Source organism: Lissotriton vulgaris, chromosome 10 (genome assembly GCF_964263255.1).
Source record: "Lissotriton vulgaris chromosome 10, aLisVul1.2, whole genome shotgun sequence".
Classification (NCBI taxonomy): domain Eukaryota; kingdom Metazoa; phylum Chordata; class Amphibia; order Caudata; family Salamandridae; genus Lissotriton; species Lissotriton vulgaris.
In genome coordinates, this window is record NC_141698.1 from 1,155,687,900 (window position 1) to 1,155,713,093 (window position 25,194).

Here is a 25,194-nt window from a genome sequence, read left to right on the forward strand (position 1 = left end):
ATGGAATAAATCCCGCCTGTTCGGGAGCAACCAAAAGATGTGCCATCAGAGCCAGCCTAGTAGACATGACCTTAGCGAATATTTTAACATAAACGTTAAGGAGAGACAACGGACAAAACGAACCGCACTCATCCAACGGTTTACCCGGTTTTGGAATAGCCATCAGCATGGCCTCCCTCATAGTTGGAAGCAGTGTGCCCTTTTCACACATGTCATCAAATAGGATTGCAAGATACGGGAGCAATTGTTCCAGAAATGCCTTATAAAAGGCTACTATTAAACCATCCGACCGCCTTCAGACTACCCACTGCTTCAATTATCTCGTCCCTTTCTATTGGGTGCATTAGCAGCTCCCTGTGTGCATTTGGAAGAAAGGGAAGCTGCTTATGCTCCAGATACTCCATTATTTGCTCATCAGTTTCAGTCGATTGTGAACTGTATAACTCTGTGTAATATTGACGGAAGCGTTCAGCCACCTCCGCTTCTTCTGTCAAATGCTCCCCACTATCAGGCTCAATGACTAGCGTTTTGCCTCTTCTCGCCTTCATTAATCGGGCCAAGACAGATCTCGGCCCCCCCCCTTTCTCCGTACACACACGCACAGTAGAGTACTTGCCTAGATGGTTCACCTCACTATCCGCTGCTGCATGGTATTCCGTCAGCACCACTTTAATTTCCTCGTCAAGTAGCTCACCACCCCCTACAAGTCGTTGCTGCTCTAGATCTTTTAGTTTCGCCTCTAGATCCGTCACTGTCTTGCGTAATGCTCTAAGGACCCCCGAATGTTTAGCCATGGCAACCCCTCGGACGTAAACCTTAACCCCTTCCATGCTGATGACGAACCCCAGCCGTCATGCACTACGGTGCTCGTGTGCTGATGACAGCTGGGGTTCGTCACGGCCCGCCCCTGTTCGTGCTGTTTACAGCACACCAGGGGAATCGCGGCCGCATCGAAGGGGTTAAACGCCTCCCATAGTGTTTGGAAATCGTCTACAGAGCCAGTGTTTGTGTCGAAGAAAGTGTCAATGGCGTCTGCCATCTCCTCCCTGAACACCGGATCTAGTAGGGAGTAAGGAGGAAACCTCCGCGTAAATGGAGGCGGACGCCTACCCGAGATCTCTAACACCAACAATAACGGGGAGTGATCCGAGAACGTGCATGGCAGCACTATGCAGTGCCGCTCCTTATGTATCAGTGCATTGGTAACCATCCAATAATCTATCAGAGTATGTATGTTGTGATATGCCGAGTAATGAGCGTAGACCCCCTTCTCTGCATTCCTTTCACACCATACGTCACACACATCTAAATGTACAATACCTCATCAAGCTTCTTGGCGGCCGCCGATGGCCTCCTAAGAGGTCCGGCAGATATGGTCCTGTCCAGGTCTCTGACCAAGTTAAAGTCTCCTCCTCAAAGGATCTTAGCATCCCCCCACTGGGCATCAATCACAGCTATAACCTTAAAGAATTCAGGGCAGTCAAAGTTCGGGACATAAACATTAACTATAAGCAAGTCTAACCCCTGCCCGCACATTTGGAGACGACATATCTACCTTCTGGACCCCCTTTAAGGTGCGCGAGTGTGAGCGAAGATCTGGGGTTAACCCAGTTCAGGACACCCCTAGCATGCGTGGTAAAACCGGCCGAGTTGACCTTACCCGCCAGCCCCCTATATTTTAACATAGGGACTCAATTGAGGGAGATGAGTCTCCTGCAGCAGGGCCAAATCTACATTCTGCCTGTTAAAGTAGCTCAAAACTTTCCAGAGGTCATTGAGTCCCCCAACGTTCCAGGACAAGGACCTTAGCTCTCCACCCCGTCCCCGAACCTCAAGTTGCGCATCTGCCGTTTGTAGTGTTTTGCGTGTATGAAGCAAATTGTGAACTATGGGACGTAGATGTACCGTGCTGCATCAAACCTCCCCAGAACAAACATCCACACCATGCCCTCCCCTGTGGCACAACCTCCTCCCCCCCTCCCCCCCCCCCCCCCCAACCACAGCAGACCGCCCCCAACATGGCCTCATGCAATGCAGTTCTCCATACCTCCACCCCAAACACCCCCTTACACGACCCATGAACCCTATGGAGAAAAAGAAAACAACAGCGCAAGGCACGAGTGGGCGGAGGTAACTCCTCGCATCCAACTTAAATAGGTAATAACAACTGTGAGAAGTTGGCCTGATATGCAGTGCTCACTACTCTAGTGATCACTATGCATCGGTCCAAACAATCCTTATGGTGATTGGTTGTAAGTCAACCTTAGACCAGCTATCCTAGTAGCGTGGATACAAGCAGTCTTCGGGCTAAACTCTAGAGGGCGTGTTAAGCCAGCTGTTATACCATCACATATACCCCTTGAACACCAAGTGAAAGGACACCACACAAGTGTTATGAAAATAAACAGTGTATTTATTAGGATCACAACAGCCCTGTACTCTTTATGAGGACAGGGTACTAAGCACACAACAAAACTCTTACGAAAATACTTTAAGTTGCACAATTTACACAAATGCCCGAGGGGCACGAAAAACCATATACTATGAAAGTGGAATGCGAAATTACTAGCAGGTAAGTACTGTACTAATAGGCTTTGGAATCGCTAGGACTACGTTACTGAACCTTCAGATTACTAGTAGGAGGCCTAGGGGACTCGGGTGCAGAGTGTGCACTCTCACGCGGGATGCGGGACAAAGTCTATGGGAGCTTGTAAAAGCAAAGTTAGTGTTCTCGGGCGAACCCAATAAGGTAGGTCGAAAACGACAGTGACTCTTGACCCTTGGATAGTGAGGCTATGCTGGGGCACCGAAATGCCAAAGTTACCTAGCCCAGGGGCTGCAGCTGCATAGGTCTCAAAAGACGTCAGGAATCCTCGTTGACGGACCAGGAGCCTGAAGAAAGAAGTTGCTGGCAGGCGACCAGTGAAGATAGTTCGAAGTGATCCAAGCCTGGATCGAAGATGGATGACACCTGAAAGCAGAGGGGACCAAATTCGTGACCACTAGCCAGTGATCAGATGGCACCAGATGGTAGTCACCTCGACTAGGTGAGTGGGCGACGCTGGGCTCTGCAGTCTCACGGACCAGGAGGCGTTGTCGGCGACCAGGATGGAGGTGCGAGCTGTCCCACGATGGTTGATGCTGTCGACCTCGCTGGACCCAGGATTGGGGCAACAAGTCTTGGCAAGTTCAAGCCCACGCGGTGGATTCAAAATGGCGTCTGGAGTGGACCAGGAGGGTCCGGGGTGCTCCTCTTTTGGAAGGGAGCAAGGGCCATCTGGAGCAACCAGACCAGCAGTGGTGATGTCGTCGGGCGTCGGCAGGAAGGCCACAAGCCAGCGGGCTAGTAACCAAACAACGCGGTGAGCAGCAAAAAAAGCAGAAGGGCCCCACGCAGATTGTGGAGATGCTGGGGGGCTGGACTTCGGTGCTGGAGCTGCTCAGGGTCGGGGCTTCTCGGACCCCAAAGCACTCACCAGAGGATCCCTCGGCGGTCGTGCTGGATATAAGTCGTGCAGTTCTGATGATGGCCGGTCCCTCGAGTTCTCGTCGCACCTACGGTGCTCAGCTTAGCTGTAGAGGTAGCTAGAGGTCAGAGGTGCCAGGGAAGCCGGGTCTCGTCGAGCTGGGCAGTCGGATTCCGGAGGAAGGACGTGCAGCAAACCGCAGAGTTCTTAGATGGTGCCTGCGGATGCAGGGTGACTACTTCTTAGCCACAAGGGAGAAATCTTGAGAAGAAGTCGAGAGTTCCTTTCGTAGAAAGTAGTTTCTTGATTCAAAGATTATCTAATTTGGAAGGGTCCCCGCTCCTGCCTTTATCCTTAAGAAAGGGGTGGGTACGCGACTAGGTCCTGCCCTAGGGGTGGGACCAGGAAGGGGGGTAGTTACACCCCTCTCCCCCTGCTGGACTTTCCCCAGGTCAGGGGCTGCGCGCCCCTGGAACTGGTTCTAGCCCGCAGATGCGTAGTGAGCACCGGGGTGCCACTTGCAGTCACCTTCCTGTAAAGCCCTGCCTACCCAGGATACACAAAACCCTGTCTGGGATGGTGCTAGCACCGCCCCTGACAGGAAACCCTTTGTCCAAGCTCTCCTCGCTGGAAGGACTCCCAGCAGCAGGAGGTCAGACTCGTGTCTGTGGTGGCAGCATCCATTTTGTGGAGCTGAGGCTTCAGTTAACTTTAACCGGGGTTCACAGTTACATACATGTCGTGTCCCTCTAGAAGGGTGGAATGCATAGATGTACCCAGGGCCTACCAGGGGCTGAAGCATGTATTATGCCACCCCTGAATGGCCATCTAAATCTGACACAACTGGCTGAACGACAGCTGGGGCAAGGTGGTGTAATCACCCTTTGCTTTCGATATAGTATACCTATATCTAACCCTAAAAATGGACACACAGATTCCTATCAGTCACTCCTCTCTTGCACATCTGATGGTTGTCTTTGAGCATATTTAGGGTGGCCCTTTGGGCAAAATTGGAAAAGTCTCTACTCTATCACACAGGACAGGGGGGCCCCTGTCACAGGAATGCTCCGATTTGCCCTCAGTGTTTAAATTCAATAAATTCTTATTTTGTACCTCTTTTCGGTGGACTTCCTCAGTGTTTTCTCAAGACAGCCTCTTTTCGTAGACTGGAGAGCCTTCATCTAAGCTTGAAGAACCATCTGAAGATGGCGAGAATGACATCAGGAAAGGCTGGATTAAACACTAAATGGTGGGACAGTTGCTCAACAAAAAAACAAATTAAGGGGAAGAACTACTAGTACACTGGAGAATTCCAGACCCAACCACTAGATGGCAGAATAATGCAAAGCATGTGAATCCAGAAAAGATGTACGCAGGAAAAGTACAAACACCACCTTGTGTAAGACGTTAGAACTAAGCTTGGGTCCCATGCTCATTCAATCACAGGACTCAAACACCTCTCGTGAGGCCTTATAAAGCCTGAATAGGCCTCGAGCTTGGGAGTTTGGGTCCCAGTTGAGCGAGCATCTGGCTTGGCAGTTCAGTCAGGACTGAGCCCAAGCTCCACTTGACTGGTCCTTGTTTGGAGTGGCATGGAGAACAAAAGGGATGGGAAGGAAGGAGAGGCCACAGCAATTCCATCGTATCGTATCGTATCGTAGGGGGAACTTATAAAGCGCGCTGACACCATGGGTTTCCTGGCGCTGGTAGAGAGTACAGAAGACAGAGAGACTAGACAGATTGGGGGAAGAGCCAGGTTTTTAAAGACTTGCGAAAGAGGGTTAGAGAGTTGGAGATTTTGAGGGGGAGAGGGAAAGAGTTCCAAAGCTTGGGGGCCAGGTAAGCAAATCTCCGGCCTCCAGATCTACAGAGCTTGAAGGAAGGGACAGTCAGAAGATGAAGGTGAGAAGATCTCAGGGTACGGGATGGACAGTAGGGACTGATGAGGGATTTGACAAAAGCAGGGCAGGGGCCGAGTAGTGACTTAAAGACAAGGCAGCCGGTCTTGAAGGCTGCCCTGGAGACGACAGGGAGCCAGTGGAGCTTGACAAGGAGGGGCCTGGCAGATTGCCACTTCGGGATCCCTAAAGCTAGTCTCGCCGCCTGGTTTTGGACCACTTGTAGTCTAGCCATCGATGTTTTGGACAGGCCGTGGTAGATTGAATTGGAAAAATCTAGGCGGGAGAGGACGAGGGCCATGATGACGTGCAGGAGGGCATCAGGTGTGAAGAGGTATGCCACTTTCCTGATCCTGCGCAGTTGGTAGATGCAGGACGAGACCACGGTCCCTACCTGCGGCCCTAGGGATAAGGCGGAGTCAATGGTGACCCCCAGACTCTTCACCGAAGCTGCAGGGGTGGGAGGGGGGCCCATATCCACCGGCCAGAATTGAGGCCCCCAGAAGGAGGCACTCTTGCCGGGGAGAATAGGCTCCGTCTTTCCGGGGTTCAGTTTTAACTGATTGTGGCCAATCCACTGGAGAATGTGGGACATAACTGCTTGGAAGTTGGGGATAGCAGAAGGGGAGTTAAGAGAAAAGATGAGTTGCAGGTCGTCCGCGTAGTTGAACACGGTAACGTCCCACTGCCTCAAAGAAAAAAGAAGGGGGCGAAGATAGAGATTGAAAAGAAGAGGGGACAGAGAAGAACCCTGGGGAACCCCGCAGAGCGAATGCTCTCTGGGAGCTCTAAAGGAGCCCAGGCTGAGGATCTGGGACCTGCCTGTCAGAAAGGATCTGACCCAGGCCAGCGCCAGGCCCTGGATGCCAGCCTGTTCGACACGGTGGAGAAGGATGTTGTGGTCCACCGTGTCGAAGGCGGCTGACAGGTCTAATAATACCAGGGCCTGGGGAGCAGCCTTGTCCACACCGTCTCTCAGGGCATCCAGCACGGCCAAGATCACTGTCTCCGTAGAGTGGCCGGGTCTGAAGCCTGCCTGGTTGGTCTCGAGGAAGTTGGATTTCTCGATGAACAGGGAGAGACAGGAGGTGACGTGGGCTTCCAGGATCTTTGAAAAGAAAGGCAAGAGAGAGATAGGGCGGTAGTTTGCCGGGACAGCGGGGTCAGCCCCCGGTTTCTTCAGGAGGGGCACCAGCACGGCCTCCTTGAAGGAACCCGGCACCATACCAGAAGAAAGAGAAGAGTTTAACAGAGGGAGGATGCAGTCGGGTAAAGAATGGCAGATGTCCCGGAGTATGGAGGGAGGGCAGCAGTCGTCTGGAGATCCCGACTTGACGCGGGTGGCAAGAGTCGCCAGAGATGTAGAATCTAAGAGAGGAAATTGAGTGAAAGAGGAAGAATTGTGAGGAGGGGAGACAGATCCAGCGCCAGGAATCATAATGGGTATGGTGTCCTTGATTGATACGATTTTATCGATAAAGAAGGTGCTGAGAGTGTTACATGCTTCCTGTGTGGGGGCCTGAGTGGGGAGCGTTCTGGGGTCGGAAGTGAATTCGGTAAGCACCTTAAAGATTTCCTTAGACTGACAGGGGGCAGACAGAATTTTTCCAGAAGCATAGGTTTTTTTGGCATCCAGGATGGCACGTTTATACCTATTGCGTGCAGATACATAGGCGACTCTGCTTGTGGAGCAGTAGTCCCTCCTCCACTTGCGTTCAGACTGGCGGAGTTCTAAGTGAAGGGTTTTTAGAAGGGGAGTAAACCATTTGTGAGAATGGCAGTGGCGGGATTGGGGAAACTTAGTAAGGGGAGCAAAAATGTCACTGGCTGTGGTGAGCCAGTCTGTCACGAGTCTGCATAGCTCGTCGGTGCCCGTGTCATCGGGTAGCAGGGGGGGCGTTTGGGAGAGATGATCCAATAGTTTGGGGGGGGTCGACAGCCTTCCACTTGCGAGCCATGCCACCCTCCCGTAGGGGTGCTCTAATCTGACCAACCGCTGAGAATGTGGTGTCGATCAAAAGATGGTCTGACCACACACAGGGAGTTATAAGTGGGCGGGAGGATGTGACTCCATGGGTCCAGATATGGTCGAGGATGTGGCCACCCTTATGGGTGGCTGACCTGATTAGTTGGGTAAAATTCAGGCTCGAGAGACCCTCGAATAGTTCGATAGCATGTGAGCCGGCGTCCTCATGCTGGAACCAATAATTAAAGTCACCGACGATGACAATACGGGGGGAGCAGGTAGCAATATTGGTCAGCTGATCGATAAAAGAAGAAGGGAAGGAGGGCATGGGGTGGGGGGGACGGTATAGTAGCACCAGAGTGACTGCGCCTACTTCCATGTGGCAAGATCGAAAGCCCATCTCTTGTGTCTCATTCTTTTTTACCGAAAACAACTGAAGTAGCAAAATGCTACTACAATACCCCCTCCCCTCCCCCCGACACCCAAGCAGAAAGGAGAAGTGTTAAGTATTTACTTCCTGCGAATTTAAAGAAAACATCAACAGAAAGCACATTTAAATTGGATTGAAATTACCTTCCCAGCTTTCATCATTGGAAACGCTCCTCAGCTCTAAATGTGGAATCTGAATGCGGACGGCATCTTCATCCATGTAGAGACTGCTCCCGGCACGCATGTCTGACTCGGGATTAGCGTTGAGATCACAAACTTCACTGTACGAGTCCTAGATGTCAAAGGAAATTGTGTTAGAGAGGGATTTTTTTTTTTTTTAAACGTTTACACAAAGTTTCCCTCAAGATTTCCTCAACCTACCCCCGACCGGTAGTTTAGTGGAACTTGCGCAGGAGGGCACTGATCAGAGAAGAGCAGTGGAGACTAATATTAGCTGCACTCCTCCGATGATTCAAAAGAGGAGCAGCAGCAGAGACTCCTTCGGTGCACTGCTCCAATGATTCAGAGAAGAGCAGCATGATTCAACAAGCATTTGCAATGCAATAGGTCTCGCATTAGGAAAGTTTGAGTTATTTGTCCTGTACATGCCAAATTTGTTATTTATGTGTTGGTTTTGAAAATTGTGAAATTAATAGCTTTGTCCTTTACAATGCTAATACTTTTATTTTTTGACAACGTGACACCTATAGCATTTTTAATGCAACATGTTTTGTACTTACATGACTTAGAAGTATTGATTTTACAAATAATGTTTTTTTTTAAATAATTAATACTTAAATAAAAGTTATTGTAAATTATAATGGCAATAGCATTAACTTTTGTAAATAACTTTTGTGAAGATTATGTTCAGTGTATTTTATCATGACTAAAATATAAGAACAGAAGTGAAATATCAATTTTTTTTGTGACATTTGTAATAAAGATTCAAATATTGAGATAACATATTTGAACCAGTTGTTGTTGAATGTTTGCACAGATTGATACTGTGGTGGTGCAGAGTGATGTTATGGTGGTAAGTGATGCCGTGGCGTTCAGTGATGCTGTGGTAGCGCATAGTGATGTTGTGGTGCCCCTGAGTGATGCTGTTGTTGTGCGATAGACAGATGGAGTGAGGGCGATAGATGTGTGTGGTTGTTTGTGTGTTGTATGTGTGTGCGTGCATGGTTGTATGTATGTGAGTGTGGGGTTACAGAAGGATGTATGTGGAAGAGAGCAGCAGATTAGCACAGGAGAAGAGAAGAGAACAGGGAGTTAGAGAAGTAGGCGGTGGAAGGGAACAGCAGATCAGCAAGGGAGAATAGAACAGGGTTTTAGAGAAGGTGTCCGGGGTGGAAGAGAGCAGCAGATCAGGATGGGAGAACAGAACAGGGAGTTAAAGAAGGAGGCGGGTGGAAGAGAGCAGCAGATCAGCACAGGAGAAGAGAAGAGAACAGGGAGTTAGAGAAGTAGGCGGTGGAAGGGAACAGCAGATCAGCAAGGGAGAAGAGAACAGGTTTTTGGAGAAGGGGGCAGGGTGGAAAAGAGCAGCAGATCAGCACAGGAGAAGGGAACACTGATTTAAATAAGGATGTGTAGGGGAAGAGAACAGCAGATCGGCACAGGAGAAGAGAACAGGGAGTTAGAGAAAGAGGTGGGTGGAAGAGAACAGAAGTTTAGCACAGGAGAAGAAAATAGTGAGTTAAAGAAAGGAGGCAGGGGTGAAAGAGAGCAGCAGATTAGCACAGGAGAAAAGAACAGAGTTAAAGAAGGAGGTGGGGTGGAAGAGAGCAGCAGATTAGCATTTTGATTTGGAAGGTGGAGTTGGAGGCTGGAGTTGGATTTGGAGGGTGGAGTTGGATTTCAAACAATCAATCAATCACAGACATTTATAGAGCGCACTACTTACCCGGAGGGTCTCAAGGCGCTTGGGGGGTGGGGGGGGGGGGGGGGGGTGCTGCTACTGCTCGAATAGCCAGGTCTTGAGCTTCTTTCTGAAGGAGAGGTGGTCTTGGGTCAGGCGCAGGTCGGGAGGGAGGGAGTTCCAGGTCTTGGCGGCCAGGTAGGAGAAGGACCTTCCTCCTGTTGTCGTTCTTCGGATGCGGGGGACGGCGGCGAGGGCGTGGCTGGCTGATCATAGATGACGTTTGGGAGCGTAGAAGTTGGTGCGGTTGTTGAGGTAGCTCAGGCCTTGATCGTGTAGGGCTTTGTGTGCGTGGGTGAGGAGACGGAAGGTGATTCTTTTGTTGACGGGGAGCCAACGTCAGCCCACATGCCCTCGCCTCCGAGAACTACATTCTATTAGGAGACCTCAACTTCCACCTTGAAAACAAACACGACAGTAACACCAACTCCCTTCTGGACAACCTGGCTAATCTCGGACTCAAACAACTTGTTGACACCCCCACCCATGTAGCCGGACACACGCTCGACCCTATCTTCACCTCCAGCAACCACATTTCCTTCGACCGTACCACAGCTCTCCATTGGACGGACCACAGCTGTGTTCACTTCAGCTACAAAACCACCTTGACCCACAACCGCTCACAACCTATTCCTCAGAGAAACTGGAACAAAATCACCTCCGACCCACTCCTCACATCACTCAACCAAAACCCTCCCACCCCCTCATTGGACCCAAACCAAGCGGCCACCAAACTCAAGCAATGGATCACCCACAGCGCTGACGAATTAGCACCCCTGAAAAAGCACCAGATCAATTCAGACAGCAAAAAAGCTCCCTGGTTCAATGATGACCTTAAAAAATCCAAGAAGCTTTGCCGAACCTTAGAGAAAACATGGAGAAAAAACCCAACCACCGTAAACATGGCCACCTTCAAGGCAGCCACCCGCAAACATCACCAACTGATTCGATCCACCAAGAAATCAGCATTCAAGGAACGTCTCAACAACAACGCCCACAACAGCAAGGAACTTTTCAACATTGTCAAAGAATTCACCAACCCCGCCGCAGCATCTAACGGCATCACTCCCTCCCAAGACCTCTGCGATGCGTTATCCTCCTTCTACAACAAAATTGCCGACATTCACAACAGCTTCAAGAACACTCCCTGCGAACAACCCTCCCCACCCCCCTCAGACCATACAGCACCAACTAACCTCAGCGCCTTGAACCCAATCACCACTGAAGACACCATCCGCCTAATGAATTCAATCCACTCTGGCTCGCCAACCGACCCCTGTCCCCACCACATCTTCAACAAAGCAGACTCCATCATCGCACCCCATCTCCGTGATATCATCAACTGCTCGTTCAACTCTGCCACCTTCCCAGAAAGCTGGAAACACGCCGCGCTCAGCGCCCTCTTAAAGAAACCCACAGCAGACCCCTCTGAACTTAAAAACTACCGACCCATATCCCTCCTCCCCTTCCCCGCCAAAGTCATTGGGAAAGCCGTCAACAGACAGCTCGCCGCCTTCCTTGAATCCAACAAGTCCCTCGATCCCTCTCAGTCCGGATTTCGAGCCAAACACAGCACCGAAACCGCCCTCATTGCAGCGACAGACGACATCCGAACACTACTGGACAACGGAGAAACAGTGGCCCTCATTCTACTCTACCTCTCCGCCGCTTTCGACACAGTCTGCCACAGCACCCTTATACAACGCCTCAGCAACATCGGCATACAAGGAAAAGCCTTGGACTGGATCATCTCATTCCTCGCTGGGAGAACTCAAAGATTCCGACTTCCCCCATTCAACTCAGAGGCCACGGAAGTCATCTGTGGAATACAAGGATCATCACTCAGTCCCACCCTCTTCAACGTTTACATGAGCCCACTCGCCTCCATCGCGCGTCAACACAACCTTAACATCATCTCTTACGCCGACGACACCCAGTTAATCCTTTCCCTCACCAAAGACCCTAACACCGCCAAAACCAATCTTCACGAAGGCATGAAAGAAGTAGCCGAATGGATGAAGCATAGCCGCCTAAAACTCAACTCAGACAAAACGGAGGTGCTCATCCTAGGATCTTCTCCCTCTGCCTGGGACGACTCTTGGTGGCCTTCCGCCCTGGGCACAGCACCCACACCCACAGACCACGCTCGCAACCTGGGCTTCATCCTAGACTCCTCTCTCTCGATGTCCAGACAAGTCAACGCAGTCTCATCCTCCTGCTTCAACGTACTTCGTATTCTCAAAAAGATCTTCCGCTGGATCAACCTCGAAACAAGAAAGACTGTCACCCACGCACTAGTCACGAGTCGACTGCATTATGGTAACACTATACGCCGGAATCACAGCAAAATTACAGAAAAAACTCCAACGCATCCAAAACGCATCAGCGAGACTCATACTGGACATCCCTCGTCAAGATCACATCACCGGACACCTCAAAACCTCCACTGGCTTCCCGTCAACAAGAGAATTACATTCCGTCTTCTCACCCACGCACACAAGGCCCTCTACAAACTAGGACCCGAATGCCTCAGCACTCAACTGTCCTACACACCCTCCCTCCAACTCAGGTCGTCCAATCAAGCCCTCGCCGCAGTCCCGGGCATCCGAATATCCACCATGGGTGGCAGATCCTTCTCCTTCCTGGCGGCCAAGACCAGGAACTCACTCCCCACCCACCTCCATCTCACTCAGAATCACATCTCCTTCAGAAAAGAACTTAAAACCTGGCTATTCGACAAAAATTGAACCCCCCCCTTCCCCAAGCGCCTTGAGACCCTCTGGGTGAGTAGTGCGCTATATAAATCCACGAACTTGAACTATGTTGTGGGGAGAAGGCAACAAACAGTTGTTTAGTTTTGCGAAAGTCCTTTGTCCGGTCGATATAATACAGGAGAGCTCTTTTGACATCTAAAGTGTGCAGTGCTCGGTCTGCCACTGAGTCAGGGTTTGGAAAGAAAACAGGCAGTTCAATGTTTTGATTAATGTGGAACTGCAAGATAACTTTTGGCATGAACTTGGGGTTGGTGCGCAGCACCACCCTATTAGCATGAATTTGAAGGTAGGGCTCTTGAATTATGAGGGCATGAAGCTCGCTGACTCTTCGCAGCGATGTGATGGCTATCAGAAAAGCCACTTTCCAAGTTAGAAACTGTATCTCACAAGAATGGAGAAGCTCAAAGGGGGGTCCCATGAGCCTGGTGAGAACGATATTTAGATTCCAGACAGCCGAAGGAGGGTGTCTGGGAGGGATTACTCTTTTAAGCCCCTCCAAAAAGGCTTTGATGGTAGGCACTCTGAAAAGTGAAAGGTGCTGTCTGTTCTGAAGATAAGCGGCTATAGCAGCCAAATGTATCCTGATGGAACTATATGCTAGGTTGCATTGGTACAGGTGCAGTAGGTAACATGATGTTCTGCCTGGATGCATCCAGCGGATTAATGTAATTGTTGGAACAGTAAATTACAAATCGTTTCCATTTGGCCGCATAGCACGCCCTGGTTGTAGGCCGCCTTGCCTCCTTGATGATGTTCATACACTCAGGGGGCAAGTTGAGGTAGCCAAACTATGACCTCAGGAGCCAAATCGCTAGGCTCAACTGTTGAGGATCTGGGTGCTGAACGTCTCCATGGCTCTGAGTGAGGAGGCTGGGAGTAAGGCGCAGCCGCTGGTGAGGCACCACTGAAAGTTCCAAGAACGTGGTGTACCAAGCCTGCCGTGCCCACGTTGGAGCAACCAGGATGAGCGTCATGGAGTGCTGCCGCAGTTTGCGCGCCACCAGCGGTATGAGTGGGGCTGGGGGAAAAGCGTACGCAAATCTGCCTGACCAGTTCATCCATATCGCATTGCCCTGAGACTGCGGGTGTGGGAACCTGGCAGCGAAGCTTTGGCATTTTGCGTTCTCTTTTGTGGCGAACAGGTCTATCTCTGGATGACCCCACTGCTGGAAGTATGGCTGGAGTACGGAGGGGTGGATTTCCCACTCGTGCATCTGATGACTGTGCCGGCTGAGCAGGTCCGCCATCTGGTTGTCTACTCCCGGGAGATGCTCTGCCATGAGGAAGATGTTCCTCTGAATGGCTCACTTCCATATGCTCTGTGCTAGGTGAGATAGCTGCGGGGAGTGTGTGCCTCCCTGTTTCTGGATGTAATACATGGCAGTCATGTTGTCCGTCCGGACTAACACGACCTTGTTGCACAGGTGCAACTTGAATGCCTTCAGTGCCATGAAGATCGCCATCAGTTCCAACAGATTGATGTGCATCCTCTGCTGTTGTGCTGTCCATAGTCCCTGCACTGTGTAGTGGAGGACATGCGCTCCCCAACCCTGGAGAGATGCGTCCGTCGTTAGCACTATCTGTGGGACAGGCTCTTGGAACGGTCGTCCCCTGCAAAGGTTTTGTGGGTTCCACCAATGCAGAGAGTTGTAAGCACGACCGGTCACCAACACTAGGTCTTTTAGATGGCCATGAGCCTGGTTCCACTGACGGGCTAAGCATTTTTGAAGGGGTCGCATGTGCAGCCTTGCGTGCGGGACAATGAATATGCAGGATGCCATCATGCCGATCAGTTGCATGAAAACTTGCACTGGGAGGGATCGCTTAGGTTGGAACCTCCGAATGAGCAGCTGCATGCTGTCGACCCTGGCAGAGGTCGGCTGCGCTGTCGCCGTCAGAGTGTTCAAGGTTGCCCCTAGGTACTGTCGCACGTGGTCTGGCTGCAGGTGTGACTGTGTAGTTGAGTGAGAACCCCAGACTGTGAAGGAGATAAATTGTGCGTGACATGTAGCTGGCACACTGCTGGGCTGACTTGGCCTGAACGAGCCAGTCGTCCAGGTAGGGATAGACGTGAATATGTTGTCTGCGAAGGTGCGCAGCCACGGTCGCTAAGCACTTGGTGAACACTCTGGGGGCAGTGGTGACCCCAAAAGGCAGAACCTTGAATCTGTAATGCCGATTGTTGATGGTGAACCGTAGATACTTCTTGTGACTTGGGTGAAAGGGAATGTGGAAATATGCATCCTTGAGGTCCAGGGTCGCTAGGTAGTGGCCCTGACTGAGCAACGGCAGGACCTGCTGTAAGGTTAACATATGAAAGTGTTCTGAAAGGATGTATTGGTTGAGGGGTCTGAGGTCTAGAATGGGCCGCAGGGATCCGTCCTTCTTTGGGATCAAGAAGTACAGCGAGTACATCCCTGTACCTCGCTCTTCTGCAGGCACGAGTTCTATTGCCCCTTTTTGCAGCATGGCGAGTACTTCTTGCTGCAAGAAGTGCGTGTGCTCTGCGGACATAGGACGGTGCCTTGGGGGAATGTTGGGGGGTTGAGGTTAGTTCTAGACAATAGCCCTAACGGATAAGTTGTCTCACCCACCTGTCCGTGGTAATGCTTTCCCAGACTGGCAGGAACTGCTGGAGTCTCCCCCCAACAGGTGTTAGATGGTCGGGGGGCAGTGACAGGGTGTCACTGTTTGTTGGGGGCGGAGGATCTGGCGTGGTTATTGCCACGTCCCCTGCCCTTGGCGCAGTTCCCACGGTATCCACTCCTGGTATTCTTTGTGTAGGTGGATTGCGTGCTGCCTTTGGTGTACTGCGCCTGCTGCAAAGCCTGTCCTCTCGAGGCTCCCCTATTACCGGAGCGACGAAAGGAACTGCCCCGAAACTGCTGAGATTGCAGAGCCCCCATGGATTTGGCTGTCTCAGTGTCTCTTTATTTTCTCGAGTGTGGTGTCTACCTCGGGACCAAAAAGGAAGTCCGGGTTAACCGGCTGATTAAGCAGAGTAGTTTGAATTTCTGGCTTGAAACCAGAGATGCGGAGCCATGCGTGACGTCTTAGCATCACACTAGTGTTTATGGCCCTAGCCGCTGTGTCTGCTGCGTCCAGTGCGCACTTGATGGACGCATTAGAGATCAGTTTTCCTTCTTGTATAATCATCTCTGCTCCCTCCTCGTACATATCAGGCAGGTGTTGCAACAACTGTTCTAGGGTGTCGTAGCGTGCCCTGTCGTATCTAGCCAACAGGGCCTGTGTATCCCCGACGCCTCCAGAATCTTTGATTCCTTGTCCGGAGGCGGAGCGTCACCACTGGTTTGTGAATTTGCCCTCTTGCGGGCATTGGCCACTACAAGTGAGTCCAAGGGGAGCTGGCCTTTGATGTAGGTGGGATCCACTGGAGCAATACGGGGGTTAATAACCCTAGCTTTCGTGGGTTCCTTGAAGATGTCCGCAGCATGCTTGAGGACCCCTTTAAGCATAGGCAAAGTCTTAGTGAAACGTTCAGAGGTGGAGATGGTGTCAAACAAGAAATCTTCGTCAGCTGGCTCCGCATGCATCTCCACGTCCACGTCCTGGTTGAGTGCTGCCCTTTCAATCAACAGAGGGGTCCCCCACTTATATGGAGTTGGTAAGAAAAAAGGAAAATCAACAAATATTTCAAAAGGTTAAAGAGAAAACAGAATCAAAAAGGTTCTGGAAATGCATTGTTTTATTCACTATGCATCCATATCGTCACAGTCACGTAATTCATTTGTGAATATCAGAATACACACTTAATTGTCATGAGTTTATGTGCCCATAGGGAGAAGGAAAAGGGAAAGGAAGGTAGTAAAGTTAGCATAGAATTGTGACTCACTATACATTTAATAGAAACAAAATTACATTGAAATTCATGTATGAATTCTAAATGATCCCTATCCACAACAGGGTCATATACAATGTCCACAATGTCTGGTACTTGTTCAGAAAAGTTCAAGCTCCTATAAAGCCGTGTATATCATGCTGGTACTAGGAGTTGAAGGTGGGTAGAGGAACAGTCTACGTTTCGACCCAGGAATCGATGTAGGATAGTTGGTCCTTACAGGGAGGGTCTTCTTCAGGACATACGGGGGTGGGGGGGTGGGCAAACCTCCTAGGGTTAAAGGAGAACAGAGTCAGACTTTACTTTATGTAGGGCAATATGTACCTAAGATAACCGTAGCGGGGAAAGTGACAGGCCGCCCGGGAACAACGTTAAAAACATACTGAGGACTATAGAGGTTGTCTGTAAGGACTATTACCTGCTGTGTATTGCAGGTCAGAGTATGACCAGCACGGTCATAAACAAGTCGTAGGGTTACGGTTTGTGGGTATCAGAATTAAATCGGTATAGTAAGATCCATATCTGAAGAGGAACATAAGAATTTTTAAAAAAATGATCACCACTTAGAGCAACACACAGTGCTATTCACTCTTGTCTAAGAGCAACAAACCATGCTATTCACTCTTATCCAATTATATCCGGTCATACCTTAGTTAGAAGTTTCAAGTAGTGCAGAGAGGAACTACCTTTGTGTTTCAAAAACGGCTCAACTAATTTCCGAGTCCGTAAAACAAAGGACCGTATCTAAAATAAAGAGAACACGGGGGACTGATTTGATAAATGGACTGCCCCACCGTGAATACTATAATGGTGGCAGATGTCCAAAGAAATAGGGGGGTGTCTTACCCATGAGAACCGGTCCTTCAGCGTGGGACGGGTGTCTCAGAAGAGCGTCTCCAAAGTGCTCGTGCCTGGAGGGGTCGGGGGTGGGTCGGGCTTGAATGACTTCGCCGTCGTATCTGAGTCAGTAGAGTGAATCGGCGGTTAATATTAAAGTAAACAGGGGTTTTTTGAGAGAGCGTGATAGTTTTAAAGCATTTACCTCTGAGTGCGTCTCCAAAGTGTTCGAGCCTGGAGGGGGCGGGGGTGGGGCGGTCTCGAGTAACTTCGCCGTTGTATCTGAATCGGTAAAGTGAATCAGCGGTTAGATTTAATTAAATTAACCAAGGGGCTCCTCATGGAAGCGTGATTGTTTAGAGCATTTACCTCTTAGTGCAATTCTCTCTGCAGTGACCGGGATACCTCGCGGACAGGCACAGCTCCGTAACCAGGAAGTGTCCTGGCGGGGGGCGTGGCAACTCAATATATACGGAGTTAGCAAGGTAAAGGAAGGACTTAAAATAAGTAACCTAGCAACCGTCTTAGTGTAAACAAATAGCGGACCAACGCACTGAACATTGTATGGATAATGATAATATGTGTATTCTCAACATAATGCATATAAACGAAGTCCATGATTTAGCATGCCATACAGCGAAAGTATTGATCTCAGACACCATGTGTATTCATAATGTACATTGTATTCGCTAAAGCGAGTAGGACATATGACTCAATTACCCCTTATTTGCATGGACCTGCCGACAAGGCGGTCAAATGCATGATCAAAGGTTGGGTCACTTCATTATATTGGATTTGATGGTAAAGTCAAATAAAATACGATAACACACTAATGGTCGAATATCTGACAGATATATAAGTTACTACATTGGACATTCCGACAGTTAAGAAGTTGAATTGAGATAATTAGCATGAACCTGCCAACATGGCGGTTAAATACTATGGAACAGATCTGAAACCTGAAACTGATTTCAGATCTGTTCCATAGTATTTGTGACGATATGGATGCATAGTGAATAAAACAATGCATTTCCAGAACCTTTTTGATTGTTTTCTCTTTAACCTTTTGAAATATTTGTTGATTTTCCTTTTTTCTTACCAACTCCATATAAGTGGGGGACCCCTCTGTTTATAACAATTAACTACCCAGGTCCCTTTGACTTCTGGGTTTAACCCGGTTTTATAATACATACGCCCTTTCAATCAAAGCGTTTAACGCCGCAGTGTCCTCTGTAGGCGATGTTTTGACGTTATAGGACTGAGCGTCCGGTGCAGCATGTGGATTATCAGGGTCCACAGAATGATCTATAGCCTCAGACAACTGTTGTGGTTCATCCTGATCAGCGTCCGCAGTATAAGCGTAGGCCGCTTGACCATAGTCATCACCCATGTCCTCCTCACTCTGTGCTGGAGAATATGACATTTGCTGTGAATAGTCCTGAACGTGCTCGAAGAGAACTGGTGAGGTGGCCGAGTCCTTTTTCCGCTTGAGAGGAATTTTGTAACTCTCCAAGGGACGTTCAGGCGCGATCTTCCGCTTGTGGATAGTGAATCTGCCTGATTCCGCGTCGATAAAAAGTTGACTGGTTGTCGTAAGAGGGTTCGTGGAAAACCACCCCTTCTGTGGCGGGCTTCGAAGGAGTCGACGATGTCTTGGAAGGTTTGGCGCCTTTATGGAGTTCGAGCTGCTTTGCTCGAGCCGTTGGCGGAAGACCGAACTTAATCGGGGCTTCGACGGTCTTGGAGCTTGATGAGGTAGTCGACTCAGGCTGCTTTAGCACTGGAGGAGGACGCTTGCTTGATGGCGTCGACCCTAGCTCCTGGTGTGGAGCATCTGCAGCCTTGGCCGTCGACAAGACTTGCTGCTTTGGGTCGGCTTCGGCCTTCGGCTCGAGGTGCTTGCTGAGCAGCGGCTTGAGTCCAGAGATTTTCGGCTCGACGGCCTTCTTCTCCTGGAGGCCTTTGGCCCTGTCGCCATGTTTGTGCGTAGACGTCGGCGTCTATGCCGATGTCGTCGAGGTGATGTGTTTGCTGGTTGAGCTTGGCTTCGACGCTCCAGCCTTCGAGGCGACAGGCACTTTCGACGCCGAAGGGTCGTCGATAGTCTTTGACGTCGACGCCGAACCGACCACCATTTTGAGTAGTTTCGGTTTCGATTTCTGCTCCGATGGTTTCGGTTTCGATTTTGAGGAATCGACCGATGGCTCCTTTGATGTGTTCTTAGCCTGGCTTGGATGCGGGGCTACAGAATGGGTAGAAAGATCTTGGCTAAGGCCTTTCGGCGATGCCTCGACCTGAGCCGAAGGGAGCGTAATGTCAGTAATAGGCCCGCTACTGCGGTTGGGCCAGGCTCATCGCTGGAGTCGTCATCGACGGCTCCGATGGCCCCTTCGTCGTCCCCTACCTCGACGATGTCTTCGTGGACGTATCCTTCGCCTTGCTCGTCCATCTTGAAGTTGGAGTCATGCTCCGACGCAGGTTCCGCCCGTTCTTCGGGAACCTCTTCTTCTACTTCTTCATCTTCGACGCCTTCCTCGTCACCGGCCTCGAAGATGTTGACCGGCTCTAGTGCCGACTGTTGCACCGACTGCCTCGCTGCGCGCCAAAGTTTAAGCGTCTTCTTGGAGCGGAACTTCGAGCAGGCCATACAGCTGGCCTCGTCATGTTCGGGGGACAAACATTTATTGCACACTGGGTGCACATCTATGTGGGGGTATTTGGAATTACAGACGGGGCATCGTTTAAATGGGCTCCGGTCTATCATCGTCGTAGTCTGGGCCTGGTGCCGAAGTCGAGAATCAGCTTTCGACGTCCGGTTCAAGGAACTGGAAATTAACAGGCACCGAACGAGACAATACCGACTCTTCAAAGGCCTTTTGGCCTTAGGAAATGGGTAATACAAAGTTTCTGAACTAGAGTCGAGTAAGTACATCCGAACCCAATGGCGGAAAAAAACAATCTGAGGATGGAGAGGATGCCCATGCGCACTGTAGTTCAGGGGAGGAGCCACCTATCTCGTGATACTTCGAAGACTTTTCCAGGACAACAATGTGCAATCATCCGGACCCAACACTAGGGTGCGATCTATGCACAGATATGAATTCAGCAGCCCACATGCCTCGAACAGCACGCTACTCACCCATGAAGTTCTCAAGGCGCTGGGGGTCTGGGGACGGAGAGGGTGTGGGCACGGAGAGGGTGTGGGCATGTCCAAAGGTATACCTGGCAGAGAGGGTGTGAGCTTGCACAGGTTACGTTTCAATATTGAGCCAAAAGTATGAATCAATTTCACAGTGCGACAATAACAGATGAGAAAGTTCTTACCAGAATCAGACGGGAAGAAAACGTGTCACGATCCACCGAACATCCATTTGGCTTTCTAAAAATAAAGATTAAATCTGTGAATGAATAAATCTACAGCTTTAAGGCTCAAGTGGAGAAGTAACATTCAGCAAAAGCAACATACATTAATTTAAAAAGCCATGGTAAATAACCAACACTAACTTGAGCGTTATTTAAAGCAGTGCTTGGCGATGTGCAGCGCCTCCATCGGGTCACTCCAGCGGAGCCTCAAAGTCCCTCTCATCCTATAGAGCAGGGGTCTCCAAACAGGTCCTGGAGGGCCGGATCATTCCAGCTTTTTTGGATATCCCCATTGAGATACATGTATCTGGCATGGATCCGACCCTGCAGGACCGGGTTGGAGACCCCTGCTATAGAGTATACATGAGGTTCGTTGCCACCGTATACTTCAAATAATACTCATCTGGCTTCTTAAAGGAGTGTCCGCCAAGAAAACAGGGAGCTGGGCAGAAGTCCTACATGAGGACAGCTCGAAGGACTCCGGCAGAATATGAGATCAACAGGAACATCATGCCGGCTGAGGAAGTGCACAGGCTGTATCAGCCCCCTTCCCCCCCCCCCCTATCACACGTCCTTTTCTACAGTGTAGCAAGCTGAATTTTTATGTAGTGTGCCAACATGAGGTATACTATGTAGAAAGTCTACATGACTCTTATTGGCTTAAATTCATCTCAAACTCTCTTGGTGGTGGTAGTGTGGGCGGCCAGGAATGCATGGGGCCTGAGGGAGCTCCAGAAGAAATAGGAAATGTCCTGAACATTTGCAGCATGCTCTTTCATGAGGCCTCCATCTTCCGTGGGATGGACGTCAGGCTGATGAACTCAGGGCACTCAGACGAGCCTCTGAAAGGCTCAGTCAGACACAGAGTGCACCAAGCGGCAGATCCCTGGTGAGACAGACGAGTCTCACTTTGACTTCTTGCATACCCACGCAGGAAATGCATCTGTTTACAATTAAATGTGTAATCAACATATAAATTCCATTGAATAATATGAATATATTGTGAAGATTATTACAGTTCCTGGTTCGAAAGGCAACGCTTGTATGAAGCAGGTGAAGTCATTTGAGCTTGATTCAGTCACATGTACTAGGGATTATTTAATCTATTGCTCTTTGATTAACTGCCAACGTATCGCAATGGGGTGATATATACCTGTGTATGTGTTTTGTTCCCAAGTACATAAAGGGTTATTTGAGGAATCCACATTTTTTTCACGCCACACATCTACGGAAGGCGTCTTTAAATGTGTTTTGACATCCCATGCAATGGTTTGATTTTGAGATTTGTTGGGGGCACAAATCCTGCGCCAGAGCAGTCAAACACAGGTCACAATTCCAGAAGAGGATTAAAGACCAAATCAGTAGTGTTTTCAGGAATTTCTTTAAAGAAAATAAGTAAGCAAGAATGATGCCCCCTATGGACTACGAGGTTTCGCTGTAAGTCTTTGAAAGATTGAAGCGCTTAGTACAATATTAACAGCCCACTGGACAATTAACTGGATTTTGCAAACGATGCTGTGACACTTACCTTTTAATTTTAACATTGTTTTCTGCATCTTTATCTGTATCCACATTTGTGAGTTCCAGCAAAATATCTTCCTCCTGTGGGTCAAAGTATAAACTGTTGAGTCTCAAGGTTTACAATATTCCCAACTGATGGAATACTTTGTTTGAAAATTGTAAATTCAAAAACAAAACCACTTGTAAAGTTCATTTGTACCCACAAAGACACATGGTCACAGTGCACAGTGTCTGCCCTGCAAGGCAGCCCCTAGACAGATGGACACCACTGGTGCCAAGACCAGAATATACCTTGCATGGAAATGGCTGTATGCCCTTGCACCGAGTGAAAGTGGTATCCCGACTTTTTAAATTGCCCAGTAAACACGCTAATCTAGGGTGTGAATCAAGGCCTAGGTCTGTCCATAGTAAAGACAAGTTCCAGAATCTGCTCTGAGAGCTGGATTAGTGACGTGGGATTACTCTTCAAGTCCTAGGTGGGTTGTATAAAGGGCCACTGGAATGATACGATTGTGCGGCCTCTGCTATTGCTGCATAGTTCTAGATTGCCTTCGGAGATTTTAGCTTGGAATCCTGGTGTCGTATGTTCAGGGCAGTTGGACCTGTGTTCCTCTGTTCTGCCACTGACGTACTTTTTGTGTTCCTTTAAACTGCGTAGCAGTAGGACGTTTGTGAATGCCCTTTGGGCCAAAAGCCCCCTTGAGGCCATTAATCACTGTGCCAATACGCGAGGATTCAGTCTGCATTTATAAGGGAAATGCTACTTATCCGCTAAGCATCTGTTCTTCTCATATAGAGCTGTGGAGTCATATGCTATGCATAGATCGCCATCTAGTGTTGGGTCCGGATGTTTGCACTTTGTCTTTCCGGTCATGAGTTAGGTCACTTCTCTTTTCGGTGACCGTGCGCATGGGCATCGACTCCATTGTTTTCCCACAGAGGGTGATAATGGAGTTAGTAAGAGTAGTAAAGAGAGAAGCCCATATAGTATATAGTAGCTAAATAAGATGTTACTGCAACAGGTAAAGGTACCCGTTGAGGCGGGTGGGCGCATAGGACTCTACAGCTCTATATGAAAAGAACAGATGCATACTGGGTAAGTAGAATTTTACGTTCAAGGCATATGAGCTGTAGTTCACATGCTGTGCACAGACTATATAGCAGTTTCTACCAAAACGGTGGCTAACCTGTAGCTGTTGCAGTGGTTTGAAATAGTGTACTTAAAACTGCCTGGCCCACACTAGCTTGTTGTCTTGCTAACACATCGACACAATAGTGTTGAGTGAATGTGTGAGGTGTAGACTATGTTGCAGTTTTACATATGTCATCTATGGGTATGTTCCCGAAGAATGCCATAGAAGCCCCTAGTTTAAGTCTATAATGTGTTCTAGCCGAACTGTTGCATATTTGAACGCACTTAACTATCCACCTTGCAATACCCGATTTTGATATTGGATTGACTTTATGTGGTGAAGCAAAAGCGACAAAAAGTTGCTTAGTCTTTCTAAAAGGTTTTGTTCTTTTGGTGGAATATATTACCGCTCTTTTTACATCTAAGGTGTAAAGAGCAGGTTCTGCCACAATCTGGTTGAGGGAAGAACACAGGCAACTCAACAGATTGGTTGATATGAAAGGCAGAAATGACTTTAGGTAAACATTTGGGGTTAGTCCCAAGAACCACTTTGTTTTGGGATATTTGCAAAAAGTGTTCTTCTAATGTTAGTGCCTGAAGCTCACCCACTCTCCTCAGTGATGTGATAACTATGAGGATAGCTACCTTCCAAGTGAGAAATTGCAGTTCACATCTGTGCAATGGCTCAAAAGGCGGACCCATGAGTCTTGTAAGAACGATGTTGAGATTCCACACTGGAGCAGGTGGAAGTCTGGGGGGGAATGACTAGAGTCCTTCCATGAAAGCCTTAATTGCTGGAACTCTAAAAACAGACAAATGTCAGTTCTGCAGATATGCAGCTATCGCAGCAAGATGTAAGCGTATGGATGTATACGCTAAATTGGAACGCTGTAGAGGTCATAGATAACAAATGATGTTTTGGATCGAAGCGTTAAGCGGATTGATTTGATTGTTATTGCAGTAAAACCACAAACTGATTCCATTTTGCTGCATAGCATGCTCTTGTAGTAGGACGCCGAGCCTCCTTAATGATAATCATACAATCTGGGGGAAGATTAAGGTAGCCAAACTAGGATTTCAGGTGCAAGACGCAAGGTTGAGATGACTGGGCTCTGGAGATCTCATCTCTCCATGGTTCTGAGTGAGAAGATAAGGAGGAAGGTGTAGTTTTTGGTGGGGAACTACTAATAATGCACAGCATAACGAATCCAGAAAGACTCACCCTGCAAAACTACTGACAACTCCAAGAGGGTTGTGAACCATGGTTGCCGGGCCCATGTGGGAGCAACTAGGATTAGTGTCAGGGATGCCTGCCTGAGCTTACGAACCACTTATGGAAAGAGTGGGAGAGGCGGAAAAGCGTAAGCAAATATCCCTGACCAGTTTTTCCATAGTGCATGGTCTTTAGACAATGGGTGTGGATACCTCGCCTCCTTCCGCAAGCAACTTAAAACACATCTGTTCAAATCCCCGTAAACAATTCAGCCCCTTTCCCCTTCTCCCAGTTCTGTCATCCTCACTACACCTCCTTCTGGTTCCTTTAGCGCTTGAACGCCCCAGGGCAGCAATCGCGCTGTACAAATTCATTTTCATTTCATTTTTCACCTGGATGCAAAGTTTGGGCATTTTGGCCTTAAGTGGGTAGTGGACAGATCTAGGTCTGGGAAGCATCACATCGGAAAGAACGGGAGGAGAACCCGAGGGTGGAGTTCATTCGTGGATCTGTTGTTGTTGACGACTGAGCAGATCTGCAATCTGGTTGTTTACTCCTGGAAGGTGTTCCTCAAGGACATATACTTTGCAAGGGATGGTCCATCTCTAGATGCTCTGAGCTAACTGTGAGCTGGGGAGGGTGTGTAGGAAACTGGCTCTATATATACTACACCAAAATGAGGTACAGTGTGTATAGAGTCCAGGTGACCCCAGAGGTAGGCAGGGGTTAAAGTTAGATAGAACCTTACTCTCTAAAGTGGTAGAGTGGTCGAGAAGTAAGGCAGTATCAGAGGACAGTGTAAAGCATTTTCTGT

At 49.1% G+C, this 25,194-nt stretch overlaps 1 protein-coding gene across 4 annotated transcripts in view; it reads right to left on the bottom strand.

Annotated features, from left to right (window-relative positions):
* Window positions 1-25,194, bottom strand: part of FAM13B (family with sequence similarity 13 member B) — a 476,175-nt gene that overhangs the window by 320,469 nt on the left and 130,512 nt on the right. For all 4 annotated transcript variants that reach the window (XM_086942255.1, XM_086942256.1, XM_086942257.1 and 1 more), the window contains 3 exons: window positions 22,043-22,116; window positions 20,476-20,530; window positions 7,905-8,052 (listed from right to left, as the gene is read on the bottom strand). In XM_086942255.1, the coding sequence (XP_086798381.1) occupies window positions 7,905-8,052; window positions 20,476-20,530; window positions 22,043-22,116 (277 nt within the window). The remainder of the gene's footprint in view (window positions 1-7,904; window positions 8,053-20,475; window positions 20,531-22,042; window positions 22,117-25,194) is intronic.